Below are 16,986 nucleotides of genomic sequence, written 5' to 3'. Positions count from 1 at the left end.
TACCCAGAACATGCCAGATATTAGAAGGTACTCAGTAAATATTTGCTAGATTATAATCATTAGAATTTGCAGCTCACCTATGGTTTCCAAACCAAAGCTAAGAGTTCTGCATTTAAAAGGAAGGAATGTTGGGGGGAGGGGGGGGACACTGGATGGCTCAGTTGGTTAAGCATCCAGCTCTTGGTTTCGCTCAGCTCATGATCTCACGAGTTCGTGAGTTCAAGCCCCGTGTTGGGCTCTGCACGGGCAGCGTGGAGCCTGCTTGGGCTTCTCTGTCAATCCTCTCTCTGCCCCTCCCCCACACACACTGTCTCTGTCTCTCTCAAAATAAATAAATAAACTTAAAACAAAAGAAGTAAAAGGAAGGAAGGCAAGCTATAGTCCTTCAGCTTTTGCTGCCCCAAGAGATAAATGAGCACAGTGAGCATAGCCTCTACGAAACCCTCCAGCACTCCAGAAGGAACACTGCTCAAAGGCATTTAACCACAAATCACACAGACCTTGAGCCATGGAAGGGCCCCGCTTGGCCTCCCCAGAGCTTCTGCTCCACAGAGGGAGGGACCACACAGAAGCTGGTTCTCCCGAGTAGAACCTGCTGCCTGCTGGGCAAGGCTGGGTGCCTTCACGGTCATGACCTGCCCAGAGCCTGGCAGCTAGTAAGTGGGACAGCCACTCACTCTCCTTTAAAATTCTTCAGTGGCTCTGTGTTACCTTCAGAAACACACTCCAGACTCCTCGGTAGAGTATCTCAGGCACCCCAGGAAAGATACCTCCTCTCAGGACCAGGGCAATTCCTGGGATGGAGGTGCTACCTCACAATTCCACGCTCTGGCACATGCTTTTCCTTCCTTTCTGCCCCCACTCAATCTAATCCCTAGTTGTCCTTTAAGATTCCTGATAGGAATCCATCCTAAGAAAATAAATATGTGGGCAGAGATGTTTATTCAAAAGTAGTCCTACTGTATATCATTATTAAGTATGGCAGTAACAAAAACTGCTAACAACCTCAATGTTCAAAAAATATGGCAAAGGTTTAATAAACTATATTTCCCTTAAACTTAGGGTTACTAGTTGAGCCACACTTGGGGGTTTGCTGTTTTGTTTTGTTTTCTGGATCGCCAGCACTAGTCTTGACCAGGCAACTGTAAATCTGTGGTCTCCACCTGAAGTGCCATGGAGGACCGCTGCAACTCCTTGTGAGGGGCGCGAACTTGCGGTGCTAGAGGTAGCAGGGCAAGCCTTTCTCTGCTTCCAGGGGCTCTTCCAAGGGACCGTGCCACTCCAGCACACAGCCCTTTTGCCAGCGAGGAACCTGGTGAAGTTTGGTTTGATGGCATTTCCCAGGATGCCCCTCCCCTCGGGCTGGACTTTCATCCACTTCCACAGCAGGTGAGCATTGTCCCATTCACACAGATCTTGCAGAACTAATCGAGTGTGACATTATGGCCAGCAGAGAGCTGCCTGATCTCCACATTGCTCCCTGGCTGCTGCCTCCAAACTGGTTGCAAGGGAAGGCCAGGATCCGTAAACCGCATGCAGCAAGCATATCGGGCATGCAGGTCGACAAGCTGAGTATAGTTGACGTCTGTTTTGCCTCACCGCGAGGCCACACTGGTGACGATGCACAGGAAGCCCTGGTACTTGCCCAGGTGAACCGTGTGCCCACCGATGACCTCGTCTGAGAACTCCTGCAGAGACTGAGCACAGAGTCAGTGGTCTGGGGACACGCACATGGTGCGGGGCGGGCTGGGCTTGGCCAGGGCCCCACACAGCAGCGCCGGCTTCAGCAGGCAGCATGGGTGGCTGAGGTTCACATCCACAACCGCATCTTTCTGAGTCTGCTGCCAAATTACCAGCACTCGAAAGAACGCCATTCTATTTGTTAGGATTATGCTGTAACAAATAACCCCCAAATTTCAGAGTTTTTTTTCCTCACCCACATAAGTATTCCAGTGAAGGTGTGCCCGGCTAGCAGGTAGTTTTCCTCCACTCAGTGATTCAGGAACTCGGACCCCTTCCAGCTGTGATTCTTCCAACCCTAAAGCCTCAGAGTCTAGCAGATGGAATGAAAAAGTGTGGTAAAGTCGCCTCTTAACCAATTTGGTCTGCAAGTGACACACATCGCTGCCAGTCCCATTCAGTTGGTGACTAGTCAGAGTCCCACCTACGTGTAAGGGCTGCCAGGAACGTAATTCTCAGCTGATCGGCCACAGCCCAGCTGAACCTCTACACTCGGATGGGAAGAAAGCATCTTTCTGGCAGACAGGCTGCCCTCCACGCTACAGCTACAAACCCCAGAAGTTAAGTACCACTGGGTACCAGGTTTTGTTTCCACACGGAGAAGACGGACTACTGCCTGAGCAGTGGAACAATGCCCCCTGTCCCTAGCATTTAGTGCACTAGAACATACCAGAGGCCTGGTGGCTTAAACATGGCCTTCACTTTGCTCCAGGGACCACACTGCCTCAGGTTCCCATTCCTTGGATGGCTGTTAACCTAAAAATAAAAGGGCCAATTTTATTACCAGCAAAAATGGGTTTATTTGGGAACAGCAGAGAATTACAAACCAGGACAAGCAAACAGTAGGCAAGTCAGGAGAACAAAGGAGAGGACCACTCTTTTATAAAGGAAATTAGAAGTTCAGAAGGGCTGTTATAAACATCAAGTCCCTTGGAGTAAACTGGAGTTTGAAGCGTAGTGGCTTTTTGTTAGCTGAGTTGTGACAGTCTCTCACTGGCTGGGCTGTTGCTGGGGGAGGAAGAAAACCTTCCTCTCTCCTGCCTGGATGGTGAAGTGGTATCCACCTGCGGGTCCCTCTCCCTGTTCCATCTGCAATCGATGAATGCTAGGGCATGAACACTCCTCCTGCTGGCCTCCCTACTCCGTTTTCAACACGATATCCTTTTATTAATTTTCACATGCCCATTCTATCTGTTCTCTTCCCACAACTCCCCTTCCCCCTACGGCCCCACCATCCTTGCTGGGCAGCTCCAGCTCAGGCACTGCTGCCTGATCTGATTGGTTGTCACTAGTGACACAGAGTTGACTCCACTGTATGCATGTGGTTTACAAGGCACAAGTACGTTCTCAAGAAAGAACTGCCAGGGACCACTTCTTCTAGAAGGAGATTTATAGCCATGGTAGATATTTAGGATTTTACCAGTACAAAGTCACAAAAAACTGCACAAAGGCAGAGATAGCAGCCATCCTACTGACCATTTTCACCACTGTATCCTCAGCACTTAGCAGTGTTTCAGAAACCCAGGTTCTTCTGTCTTTGGAGCTGCAGCTACTAGGACCTGGGAGCCCTCAGAGTCTGGCACCAGCTGGAAGAAGAAGAGAATAAAGAAGCTACCGTGTAGTTGAATAGTTACTTGTTGAATGGGGAAAAAAGAATGAGTGAATAAATAAGCATGTTCTTGATAAATATTTAATGACAAAAGAGTAAAGTATTATGAGACAAAAATAGAAAATGTAATTCTATAACCATAGTGATCACAATTTAGAAATCTCACATCAAAAGCAAAAGTATATATATTTACTTTTTTTTTTTTTTTTACAGTCTTCAGCACTTCTTACCCCTTCACTAAATAAATACTATCCAGCCCACCAAAGGACTAAATAGCAGTTGTCACATGGCTGTTTGCCAGTTCAGGCTCATGTGTGACAATTCTTCAAGGAAAAGTGGATGTACTCCATTAGGATAGAGAAGGCTTCTGAGTTCATTCTTCCTACTGCATTGCATCTGGAACTTTTTCTTTGCTGCCCACTTTTCTAGTGAGCAAGTTTTATGTTTGGGGAAAGGTGAGAGAGACAGCCTGGATCCAACTCATTCTTTCTGAAATCACTTTAGGGATCAACTTCAAGAATAACCCTGGGTTCAAGTTTTAAAATCCAAATCCACCCCACTCACCGCAAATCCCCAACTTATATATAATAGATGTATAAAAAGACTAGAAAAAAAGACATAAAAAGTACTTATCTTTGGTTAATAGGTTTACAAATAATTGTATTTTCTTTTTCATACATTGCTATATTTTCTAAACCTTTTATAAGAATGTAACCTTTTTGCAATTAGATTTCAAAGTCACAATAAGTGTCTTTTTTTTTTTTTAGGTTTATTTCTTTTGAGAGAAAGAGTGCGCACACACATGTGCAAGCAAGGAGAGTGGCAGAGAGAGATGGCGAGAATCTCAAGCAGGCTCCGCACTCAATTTCACATGCCCTGAGCCAAAATCAAGAGTTGGACGCTTAACCGACTGAGCCACCCAGCTGCCCCAAGTCATTGTTATTTTTTAAATTTTTTTTTAACGTTTATTCATTTTTTGATAGAGACAGAGCATACGTGGGGGAGGGGCAGAGAGAGAGGGAGACACTTCTGTGAAGCAGGCTCCAGGCTCTGAGCTGTCAGCACAGAGCCTGACTCGGGGCTTGAACTCACAGACCGCGAGATCATGACCTGAGCTGAAGTCGGATGCTCAACTGACTGAGCCACCCAGGCGCCCCCATCATTGTTATTTTTTAAATGGCTGTCAAATGTTGCCTCCTCCAGGAATTGTTCTGTGACTACTCCAAGGGTTAACATTCTCAAAGTATCCCCTAGTGTCCTCTACCATTCACTGGGAACACTGGATTTTGACTGCTTATCTATCTCCTGACAAGACTTGAAGTTCTTTAAGGGAAGAAACTGAGTCTTTAATGTCTGAGTCCTCAGGGCCTACCTAGCACAGAAACTAAGCATTTGTAAAGGTTTGTGGATCAAATGAAGAACTCAAGTAAGTGGGAGTGTAGAAACAGGTTGTTCTCATACTAAATTCAGTTGCATCTTCCCTGGGACTAACAGATCCAGGATTTTCTCACTCTTGACTGTGCCCTGGGGCCTGGGAAAAAATTGGGAAGCATACAGCAAGATTTTGAAGAACAGCCTCCCTAAACAGTCAGCACCAGGGTTGCATGAACCTAGCGTGAGCGAGAGCTGAAATTCAAATTGGGGTTTCCTAGCAAGAGCCAAGATCAGTCACATGGTGGCACTTAAAGGATTCCCTGAGTCTGCTCATTCCTTTGGGATCACTCACTCCTCCCAGGACCTCCCCTGGGAACAAAGGAAAACCCAGGACTTGGGACTTTTATAGCTGCTAGTAGTTTGCATTTAACCCTAACCACAATTAAAATAAATGGGGGCGGGGGAACACTATCCATCCAGTAGGAGACACTTAGGTTTTCTCTAAATTTCTTCCAGAAATTTCTCCTAAAGGGCTTTGAGAACCAAACAAGCCAATTACAGGACAAAAAGGAGGCTTAGAAACTTTGGTCTTAACAATGTCAAGCTGAGTTTTCCACCACGTAAAGCCATCCCCAAGGAGGGGTAAATCCCTTGTTGAACAAAGGGTTTGTATCCACGGGGACAACAAGCCGAGCTGCACTCTTCATACCCCACCCAGAGAGACGGGCACCAGGAGTAGGTGGAGCGGGGCGCAGGCCACGAAGACCCTCGGGACTGAAATCCTGGGCCTAACACGAGAACTACGACCATCCTGTGGCGGTTAGGACTCCACGTGCCCCTCCCAGCAGTGTTGTCTAGAAATTAATTCCTGGACCTGTAGGTTACACCGGTTGTGGGGCAGCGCGCCCCACCCGCAGAACGTCTGGATTGAGGACTGCGCCTTCCCTCTCTAAAACCAGACCCGAGAGGAAGGGCACGGCCCAGGGCGGGGGTGTCCTGAACCATCCGAGAGCCCTGGAGCGGGGACGGACGTGCACAAGAACGCTCTCCGCCGAGGTGACAGCGGGCGGAGGCTGGGCGTGAGGCCCACGGCATCGCCTCGGAGGGTGTGTGCCCGCTCGGGGCGCGGGGGGACAGGAAGAGGAGGGCGGGGAAGGGGTGGGGTGAGCAGGGACCGGGACACCGGCCCAGGCTCCTCCTGCCTCCCCTCCCCACCCCCACTCCCCATACTAAGGCTCCCAGCCCGCCACGCTCTGCTCACTAGCCCGCGCGTCCCAGCCGAGCGAGCGTCCCCGCCGCGCCTCCAGCCAAGGTGAGTTCAGCCCGCTGCTCCCGAGCTGCCCCCGCCCCGCCTCCCCGGCCGCGACCCCGCGCGCGGGGAAGCCCCCCCATCGGCTGCCCCAGCGCCGGGGTCGGCTGGGCGCCCGCCGCTCCGCGCCCTGGGCCACACCCCGGCGAGACCGGCAGCGCCCCTGCCGCGATCCTCGCGGAGTGGAGGAGGGGCGCTCGTCCTCCGTACCGGGACCTCCGTGTCCACGCCTGGGGCCTCTGCGCTCTCCTCCCTTTCCGTCGATCTCTCCTCACTCCCACTTTCCTGCTTTTCCACTCGTCACCCGAGCTATTCGTCCCGTCCTGGCCGGCATATGCGCTCGCTCTGGCTGCAGGCTGACCTCTGTCCAGATGTGTGCGGCCTCCTCCGAGCTGGACTGCCCGGCAGCCGGCAGATCCCTTCCTAAAGGGCACTGCTCAGTCCCTCGCCCTGATGTTTCAGGTTGGGCTTCCTGTTGTTTGTATGCCAGACAGGAGAGGGGGAGGTCTATTTGTTTTCTTTATAAGCCTGGCTAGCGAGATTTGGGGGGGAGGGGAATATATGAAGGGATTTTTCTACTCAAAGGATTCCCTTCTTGTGATCTTAATTACACAAGTGGAACTATAAAGAGGGGGAAGAGTAGGTTTGATGAAGGACCTCCCAACCCAGATTAATCTGGCCCAGTGCAAAGAGACAGATAGACCTGCCCTTGGTACCTGGTCACCACTTTGAGCTTGGCCAAAGGAATGCAGCTTCCTCCAGCCCTGGACGCTGCTAACTGTCCATCTAGATTCCAGCTAACTGAAACAGGGACTCTGGCGTGTTGGGTGGGGCTGGGGAGGAAAGTAGAGCGGCTACAAGCTGGGCAGAGCCCTTAGCCCAGACTCTGGAACACATTAAGCCTACACCCCCTTCCCTCCCCAGGGGAGCTGAGAGCATTGCACAGGGCGTGGTTAGCACAAAGGGCTCCCAGATCCCCTTAGTGCAGGCGGGTGACTCAGCTGTGAGACCATGTGGGTGTGGTCGGAGATGGTTCCAGATACTCTCTGCAGATGGCCGGACAGAACACTCCCTAAAGGAAAAGGGGAACTGTGCCATCTCAGAGGGCATTTTCCAAGAGGAAGTGAGTCACACCAGGACTGGCTGGCAATCTGAAGGAGAGGTTTCTTGACTGATCCGTGGGTGAGGGCAGCAATTAGACTGGCAGAGCCATGGTAAGACACAGCACTGTCGGATGATTGGCCCGAGTGCCTGCTGGCAGGTGGCCTAAGCTTCACTAGTGAGGTAGCTCTTCCCGTCAAGAGGTTTGCGGTAATTGCTGCAGATTTTTTCCCCCTGCAGCTTGAGATTCAACCTGCAGTAGCGGATCTTTACATCCTGAACTTCAGGTGAGGCCAGGCTCATGGAAACACGCCGACGGACAGAGATCTTTGCCTCCAACATGTTTCGGCAGATTGCAAAAGATAATACCAGAGGCTGGGGCAGAAATGAGTTCATATAACTCATTTGAAATGTCTTCATGCATTCTGCCCCTACAGATTCCTATCCCATTTCTATTTAATTGTCTCTCCTAAATGGTATATGCCTTCCTTGACAGCCAGAAGCTACTTTCTTCATCTGACCTATTATTTAGAGTTTATTTCAGGTCTTCAAATTTTCTTAAAGGTGCACTGGACATAAATAAAGTACACTGATTTCTAGGTGATGTTTTTCCCTGGTTTCTCTTGCAAACAATGTCAGATGGGCCCTCTTCCTCCCGTGCTTGGCCTCTAACCTTAGTCTCTTAAGCAGCCACCCCAGTGAGGTCAGGCCTTGGGCTGGGTGGAGCTGAAACTGGGTGCCTTCCTGCTTTCCAATGACAGTTCCAAAAATGTGGCTTTTTAAGAGCACTACCCACTTGGTATGCCCTTGGACACAGTACAGTCTTTCAAAGTTGAGGGAAACAATGGAATCCTTTCAGGTTATGATGTATAAATTAGCACTCTGAGTGCAGGGAAAGCTGAAATGAAGTTTTAGCATCTTTCTTAAGCTTCTCATTTTCCTGGGGACTTAACGATTTAGGAATCTCGTATCAAAAGTAAAAAGAATGAACTCACTTATTTTTTTAAACAATTTTCAACACTTCCTACCCTTTCACTAAATAACTACCACCCAACCCACCAATGGATTTGATAGCAGTTGTCACAATGGCTATTGTTTGCCAATTCATGCTGATTGTCTGACAATTCTTCAAAGAAACATGGTTGTACTCCACTGGGGTAGAGAAGGCTTCGAGGTTCTTTCTTCCTATTGCATTACATCTGGAATTTTCCCTCTGCTACCTCCTTTTTTTTAGTGAGCAAGCTTTATGCTTGGGGAAAGGTGGGAGAGACAGCCTGGATCCAGATCCATTGCCTCAACTCATTTTTTATGAATTCTCTTTAGGGATCAAATTTAGGAACACTTTCTGTGTTCAATTAAAAAAATTTCTTTTCTTTTCAAAATCTCCACAGCAAAAGAAAGGAAACCCTAAACACATTTTAAATAACAGATGTTTGTTTTTACTGACACCCTGCCAATTATTTTCTGGGTGGGCTGCAAGAAAACTAGGGTATGGACAAGACACAGAAGAGCAAAGTAAATCAGGCCTCTTGCTCTTTAGAAGTATCCTTTTTGAAATTACGGTCTGGATCTGGGCATGGATCCAGAGCAAACATTTGGGATTGCTCAGGAGCAGACACGTTTCTAAGGAGGCTCCCTGCTACTCCCAGGAGAATCAAAATGTACATTGCTGTCAATTTCATTCTTACCAATTCATTGAGCAGGCTGTGATGGCAGGTTGCTACCTACTGGGACCCTGATCAAGGAGCTCACAATCTAGTAGGAGAAGAAACAGAAACACAATTAACTAGACTTTTTAAATAGTATGCCATTAGCTGGTGAACTCCCCCAAAGGCAAGCACCATGGAGAGAGAGAGAGAGAGAGAGAGAGAGAGTGTGGGAACGCACCAGCCTAACACCAGACATGCACAGTAGGTGCTCATTTTAAGAGGACAAGAAATGGAAAGTTTAATTCCCATCACTGTGACTAAATCTGTGGAGTCCAGAATTCTTTTCTATAAAGAAAAGTACACTTGGGGCGCCTGGGTAACTCAGTTGGTTAAGCCTCCGACTTCACCTCAGGTGAGATCATATCTCACAGTTAGTGAGCTCCACCCCCACGTCTGGCTGTGTGCTGACAGCTCAGAGACTGGAGCTAACTTTGGATTCTGCATCTCCATCTCTCTCTGCCCCTCCCCTACTTGCCCTCTGTCTCTCTCAAAAATAAACATTAAAAAAAATTAAAAAAAAAAAAAAAAGAGAGAAAACTACACAGAGAAAGACTACAGAGTTCTGAGCCCCCATCTTACCAAGGCAAACAGGTAGGGAGGTTACACAGACATCAGAATAAAATGGTTCAATAAAAAATGAGAAAATGATGAGGTAGTTATAGCCTGTGGGGCTCACAGTGAGAAACAAAACACAAGAAAACAGCAGGAGTCAGAAAAGAAAGAAGTCCTGTTCAGGGTCTGGCCAGACCTGTTTAGCAGGACAGTTTTTCCCTGCACTCCTGGAATGCGCTTCCCTCTGAATCTACTGATGCATTCACAGGGCCCCTGGGCCCCTTCCCCAGCTCTTCCCAGCCTCACGTCCTTCTGCTGGGCTCTGAGCTACACAGTTTTCAGTCCAGACCTGAGTGGTCACACAGGTACTTCGGGCCCTGCCAAGGGGTTTGTCTGACTTATTCATTTAGCAGATGCTTATTTTGTGGTTCATAGACAGAAAAATTCACAGTTCTTGACCTAGAGGATCTTAAATCTGAGAGGCCAACAGGAAACCGATTAAAGGGTGTTTCAAATACAGGAGTAGCTTGTCTCAGGCACAGAGAGGACACTGCCATCCTCTTGCCATCCTCTCAGCTGCAGGCCCAGGCCCCCATGAGAGCTTATCAAGCTCTTGCCCAGGAGTGGAGCATGTCAGGCAGCTGGGAAGATCCAAGTGCCAGATTCAGGTCCCTGGGCTTGCAACTTTAGCAGCCAATGGTCAGCCCTACAGTCTGCCCCACCAAGACCAGAGGGCTGCCAACTCCGTGGGAGAGCTCTGTGACTCCTCCACTGGCCAAGAGAACACTTCTAATCCTCACTGTCCCCGCTTTTCCTTCGTCTTACTTTAAAACCAGTGCACTGGCTCCTCCTTCAGAACAATAAGTTGCTCGTTGCCCTTTTCAGTGCTCTATGGGCACTGGTCCCCGATGAGACCATGGGCATCTCCTCTGGTGTCCAAAGTCAGTTATTTCACCTTCATGAACTTAGATTCCTGGCTAGTCACTGTTCTGCATTCTCATTTCAAAAGGTCTACCTGACAAATAGGGAGTCAGCTGGGTGCCTGCCATACTCACATACTCACGGCCCACGTGCTGAATAAAACAGCAAGTGGGCAAGGAGGGGTAGGACTGGAAGGACCCAGGGCGGGGGACTGGAAGGACCGGAGACCTGAGCATTCACTCAGGGAAGACCGGCCTCATTTTCTTGAAGAAGATACTCTAGGGTGGCCAAGATTTCTTCCTGCTTACAACTTGTGTTTCTTACAAGTTCCTAAATCGGCCTGTTCCCCTATTATAGTGGTCCTTACTCTACTACTGCGTCCCCTTTCTTTGTCCTCTGGCTTTGCAGTGCACTTTCCTTCTGCTCTGTTCTGTGAAGAAGGTGAACAGGGTGTCTGGCAGCCAGTGCAGTTTCTGGCATCTTTGGGAACTGGTTGTGAAATACCCTCCCGCTCTGAGCTTAGACACAGGTATTTTTACACCTCTGGTCTCCGACTTCTTTCCTGAGTTACTTCAGAACTAGGGTGGGTTCCCACGTCTTTCTTCCGTAGGTGGCTCATTTGGTTCAGTTCTCTTACACTGCTGGACTTCCAGAACAATCCAGGCAAGGGCAATTCCATCTCAGCACTGTGGACTGCCCTCTGAAACCACAAGGGCTGTGTAGGAAGAGAGGGGAAAAGGGTGTGTCTCCCCTGGAATTCATCTCACAGCAAACGCTGAAGCATTAATTTGCTGATCTCTCCAAGAGAACTGACTTTCAGATGAATCATCCCAGATCCTGGCATATAGCAATCTCTAGAGTAGCACATTCTTTGGCATGCTGGTTCCTGCATTTTTCTGGGGATTAAGGGGGTAGAATTTACAATTCCCTAAGTATAATTACTCAATCCCTGGGGTCACCAACTAACTCCACCTTCTCTGTAAAAGGCAGCATTTAGGAATCTGTGTTGAACACAGATCTGTCAGCAGCAGGAACCAGACTGAAATCAGCAGGGAAAGGTACGAGCCTCTCCTTCAGCCTGTGCTCAAAACCTATTCTTGTGAGGTGTTTTTGTTGTTTTGTTCTATTGTAAGTGGTATACTACAGTCTCTATTCAAGTTAAACTGTTATCTATCCACTAGTGATCTTAGGTGGTGTTAGCCAACAGTGCTCTGTTCTGGCCATAGCATTCCTTCCAATTAAGCCAAAACTCACCGAGTTCCTATTAAGTACCGGGTGTATGCCCCCAGATCATTATACATGACTATAGTGATCTGATATGCTTCCCTTCCCTCCTTTCAAACACTTTCTGATGGAAAGCTCTTGCTCTCTGTCCTTCCTGCCAAAAACCAGGTCCCCAAAGGAGTCCTGACTCCTGTTACCTGTTCCTTTTCAAGAAACTAGATAATGAGCTTTGGGTAGCTTTGAGTAACAGCATTTTACTGCCGGAGATGCAAATATCTGTACTGCAATCAATAACAAGTTCACACCTTTGGTAAAAAATACACGCCCAGCAGACAAAATTCATTTGTAAACGGGTTGCTAAACCTAGACTTACACCGAACCAGGTTACCTACTTAACCGTGGAGGGTTGAAGTTTTCAGTATTAACCAGGCTTGACTGTGTGGGTGGTTGGTATCAGCCATGTCTAAGAGTCCCATCTGCCAGTGCCAGGAGAAAAGATGAAACGCCTGCTCTTTCTGCAGATGCTTTGTCTGTTAAACAGAGGGACGCGGACCTTGCTTTTCCAAATGATCCAAATGATTAGAGTTTTTATTCCTCATTAGGTGATTTATGCAGAATTAGTGGGCAACTAGACAAATTCCTCATTCAGAGCACCAATACCTGAGGTACCTGCTTCCATCAGCAGGGGGGCCCACCTGGGGTGAACTGGGCCTCAGAGTCATTGACCTTTAGAGCCGAAAAGGGTCTGATGGGTGATCTACTACTTATCTTCCTTCTAGTTACCTACAGAAGACTGATAGTACGTGTGGCTTAAAAGTTAATGTAAACTCTTTCTTTACATCTTTTAAAAGGTTTCAACAGACCTCATCAAAATGCCGTCTCAAATGGAACACGCCATGGAAACGATGATGTTCACGTTCCACAAGTTTGCTGGGGACAAAGGCTACCTAACAAAGGAGGACCTGAGAGTACTCATGGAAAAGGAGTTCCCTGGATTTTTGGAAGTAAGTGCTGAAAGGCTCAGAAAGAACCAGACACGAAAACCAGTGCTTCTAGCCCCTGGTTGCTTTTCCTTCCTCTTCCCATCCCTTCCCTGTGGAAGCCACTAGTAGAAAGGTGTCCTTGTTCATTTATTTATTAAACATTATTGAGTGCCTCCTGTTTGTAAGGTACTGTAGGGGAAACGGAAGGTAGAGAAGACGCAGTCCTTGCCCTCAAGGGGCTTACAATATGGAGCTGAAATAAAGTTGCACATGAATCGCCACAAGACAAGGTGGAGTCACCTGCGTCCACTGAGACAGAGTCACCGAAGAAAAGCCTCTTGCCAGAGAGTCATCAGCTAGGAAATGGCCACCTCAGGTCATAAACCTGGCACTGGCATTGCCACATTCTGGTCATATCCACTCTGAGCAACTTTGCATCTCTTAAATCCCTTCAGATAAGGACTTTTTAAAAATATCATTCCTACTCTATAAAGGAACAGTGTTAAGCATCTGCTGACTGAAAGCCAAGCGTCACTCCAGAAATAACTGCTTTTCACATTGAAAATGCTATGAGATTTAAAAAAAAAAAAAAAAAAGCTATGAGAACACAGGAGCGCAACTTGAGTTTGAAAGACCGACGGCTCCATCAAGACTGGAAGAAGACTCTGCCATCAGCTCTGACACCTCACTCAGGACATTAGGCTGCAAGGCACAGTTGTCCTTTTACATCATAGGCCCTCAAGACATGGTTGTTGCATTTAACGGAAGGTGAAACATTATTTGACAAAATATGAGCATGAAATGCAAGTCCCTCTTTCCTTGCACTACTGTGCTTGGTGCAGAAAATGACTTCAGCCTCTAAAGGGTGAAGGGAGATGATGGTAAAAGGCTGGGTCCTGTCTCCTGTCATGTGCCTGGTGGATAGCACGTTAGTCAAGCCCCGACTCCTGGCTCAGTAAACAGGGTTTTACGGTACATTCTGATTTACACGTCATCAATACCAGTTAAGTAAACAGGTATAAAGCCTAATGACAGTCTCATAGCTGCAGTTACCACAATGCCATCCCAGAAAGAGCTAGAATATGCTGTTGCTCTGCTTTTGCACACCCTCTGGTATAGCCCCAGACCAGAAGTCTGTCTCTGCCCTCATACTGGGCAGGCAACTTTGGCTTTCTGGGCCTCAGTTCCTGCCCCTGAAAAATGAGAGGGCTGAGCATGATTACCTCCATGCTTCCACTTTCTGTGATCCTTCCAGGCAAGCATAAAATGCAAGGACATGTGTTCATTTTAAGCCTGCCCACCACACAAAGGCATTCCCCACGTATTAAACCCTTGTGCTTTCTTTGGTTTTTCTGGTTTTTTTTAAATGTTTATTTATTTTTGAGAGAGAGACAGAGCATGAGTCAGGGAGGGGCAGAGAGAGAGGGAGGCACAGGATATGAAGCAGGCTCCAGGCTCTGAGCTGTCAGCACAGAACCTGACACAGGGCTTGAACTCTGAACCGTGAGATCATGACTTGAGCCAAAGTCAGATGCTCAACCGACTGAGCACCTAGACACCCCCTAAACCCTTGTTAATTGTGCTGTTGCATATGTTAGAAACCAAGATGAATATCACATGAGACACAGACCCTTGCTCCCTAAAGGCTTTGTAGCAGAAGAAACATAAAGGGTGTGTATAGTACTGAGTACTGAACATTGTAGTGTAATTTATTCCAGGCACGGGTCATAATTCTGGGCACACCCACACTCGCTGAACTGACAAGAGTATTTTGTTTCTAAAGTTGACCCCTTGTGTCATCCAAATTTCACTCCTTCAGACCACAACCAGGAAGCTGGGGGTGAAGCCAGAATTAGCTGAAACCCACCCAAAGTGAAGACAGCCACACAGAGGGGGTTGTAGTTGATGGCTTAGGATGGAGTCTACCATCCACGAGTAGGAAACATGCCTGCTTTACTGTAGGGGATTTCTGAGTGCAGGATGTACACATCCGGCATACCTGAGACACTGAGTGTGCGATTCCTCACTCATGTACGCGATCGATGGGATTACACAGACTTTCCCTGAACACTTGCACACCTCTAGGAGGCCATATTTCCCCCCCCCCCCCCTCCCGGTTGATGGTCTGGACCCTGTGGCAGCAGCCACACTTTCCCACCTCACTAGGTAGGACAAGGAGTGATCTGAAACTTACTCCCTAAACTATCTTCTGAGATCTTTTTGTTTTTTTAATTTTTTAAATGTTGTTTTTTTAATTTTTTATTTTTGAGAAAGCGACAGAACATGAGTGAGTGAGGGACAGAGAAAGAGGGAAACACAGAATCCAAAGTAGGCTCCAGGCTCTGAGCTGTCAGCACAGAGTCTGACGTGGGGCTCGAACTTACAAACTGCGAAATCATGACCCAAGCTGAAGTTGGACACTCAACTGACTGAGCCACCCAAGTGCCCCCCACCCCACTTTTGGTAATTAAAAAAAAATTTTTTTTAATTTTTTCTTTTTTAATGTTTAGAGATTTTTTTCCTTAAGGAGTTTCCTTTTTCAAGGATTTGACCATGCCATTGGGAATAAACACGTGTTAAGAGAATGTAGGCTCACACTACAAAATGGGAAGTTTAGGGTGGTTCTTAGGCAGACTCCTGTGATACTGAAAATTGTGGAAACAGCTGAACTAGGAGCAGAGCAGTTCACAAGGTCATACCAGGGTCACGGTGGCAAGCACGGTGGACTGAGAATTAAAAGGCTTGGGTTTAGCTTGTCTGACGTGAATCTCCTCTTTCTAGAAATAGGCAGTTCCTAAGATCCCTGTAGTTCTACGAAAGAATGCCACGGAAAACCTCTTTCTGAGTTTAAAATATCCATTTACTGAAATGCTCTCTCAAGGCAGAAAAACACATGTAGGGGACGTCCAAAGACCACTTACAACCTAAAACAAGAGTTCAGGTAATGGGAAGACTCTATTACTGGTTGTCAGTGGGACAAACCAGAGAAGCTGGCCACTGCAGCCACTGACTGATAGTTCTTGCCTTTGTTCTTCTTTGCAGAATCAAAAAGACCCCCTGGCTGTGGACAAGATAATGAAGGACCTAGACCAGTGCCGGGACGGCAGAGTGGGTTTCCAGAGCTTCTTTTCGCTGATTGCTGGGCTCACCATCGCATGCAATGACTATTTTGTAGTTCACATGAAGCAGAAAGGAAAGAAGTAGGTAGGCAGCACTGAGCCACACTCCCACCCAGAGAGTTCTCCTGAGGGCCTCTCAAGGAGTCTGCCCCGCAGCTGCCCCCCTCCACCCAGTATAAAGGATTCCATGAGCAGATTGGGACCCTCAGAAAATGTATACATAAAATGCAACCCCCATTTGAGAAGCAGAGAAAGTAAAGTCAGTGAAAGCCAGATAAGCTTTTGATTTTTATATTGCCTGCATCCTCTTGCCCTCAATAAACAAATTCTTTTTTTAGTTCCTCAGTTGGGACAAATGTTTGTTTCTCCTTCAGAAATGCTGGGTCCCCACTTTATTCACAAGAAGTCTGCATGCCCGTGGGCAGAGGACACACCATAGAGCCAGCAGGGTAGGAAAGCCTTCTCCACTGAGGCCTGGGGTCTGACTTCTCTGATCCATCTGCCCTTGTAGTTATGACCTACCAGCACTTCCAGAAAATACCCTGATTTCATAATTATGGAGCCCAGTCTTGTCTAGTTAAGTCAGAGCCTTCCCAACAAGTACCTGGAACACCTGAGATGTCAGAGTCCAGTTTTCAGACAAAGTTTCAGCAAATTCTCAGGTAGAAATAAGTCCATAAGACAAGATCAAGACACAGAGTGTGATGCTTCAGTAACAGCTCATTAACATACACTGAGTTGGCACGAGAGGTCATGATTATATTGAGATGGCAGGAAACAGGCCAGCAAAACTTACACAGTGGGGCGGTCCTTTCCTATTGAAAATGAAGTGCCAGGGGCGCCTGGGTGGCTCAGTCGGTTAAGCATCCGACTTTGGCTCAGGTCATGATCTCGCGATCTGTGGGTTCGAGCCCTGCGTCAGGCTCTGTGCTGACAGCTCAGAGCCTGGAGCCTGTTTCAGATTCTGTGTCTCCCTCTTTCTCTGACCCTCCCCTGTTCATGCTCTCTCTCTCCGTCTCAAAAATAAATAAATGTTAAAAAAAAGAAAAAAAGAAAATGAAGTGCCAGTACTGATGTCTTAAAAGCCAGCAAAATATTTCCCCCAGCCCTGTCTGTCCCTATTTCAAGCTCCAGCATATGTGCAGTACATGCTGTATGCTTAATAATAACACAATATTCTGTTTTATGGAGAGATGATGTAGGAATTGGCACATGAAATTGTTCCAATTAAATAGGTCAGTGAAGATGGAAACCTTTGTTTTTATGATTGGACATATCAGCATAATTCTCGGGAAAAGTTCAGTAGAAGGAAAAGCATGCAAAAGGGAACAGGGTAGTCCAAAAC

At 47.5% G+C, this 16,986-nt stretch overlaps 1 protein-coding gene and 1 pseudogene across 1 annotated transcript; one reads left to right on the top strand and one right to left on the bottom strand.

Moving 5' to 3' along the window:
- Positions 1-1,012: 1,012 nt before the first annotated feature.
- Positions 1,013-16,986, bottom strand: part of LOC122228731 — a 68,527-nt pseudogene continuing 52,553 nt past the window's right edge.
- S100A10 (S100 calcium binding protein A10) lies at positions 5,912-15,986 on the top strand. The gene is made up of 3 exons (XM_042954019.1): positions 5,912-6,035; positions 12,391-12,543; positions 15,565-15,986. The coding sequence occupies exons 2-3, from the start codon at positions 12,412-12,414 to the stop codon at positions 15,724-15,726; spliced, it is 294 nt and encodes a 97-aa protein (XP_042809953.1). The 5' UTR covers positions 5,912-6,035; positions 12,391-12,411; the 3' UTR covers positions 15,727-15,986.

This window comes from Panthera leo, chromosome C1 (assembly GCF_018350215.1).
Source record: "Panthera leo isolate Ple1 chromosome C1, P.leo_Ple1_pat1.1, whole genome shotgun sequence".
NCBI lineage: Eukaryota > Metazoa > Chordata > Mammalia > Carnivora > Felidae > Panthera > Panthera leo.
Note: the sequence above shows the minus strand (reverse complement) of the source record. Positions and strands in the feature narration are given on the sequence as shown.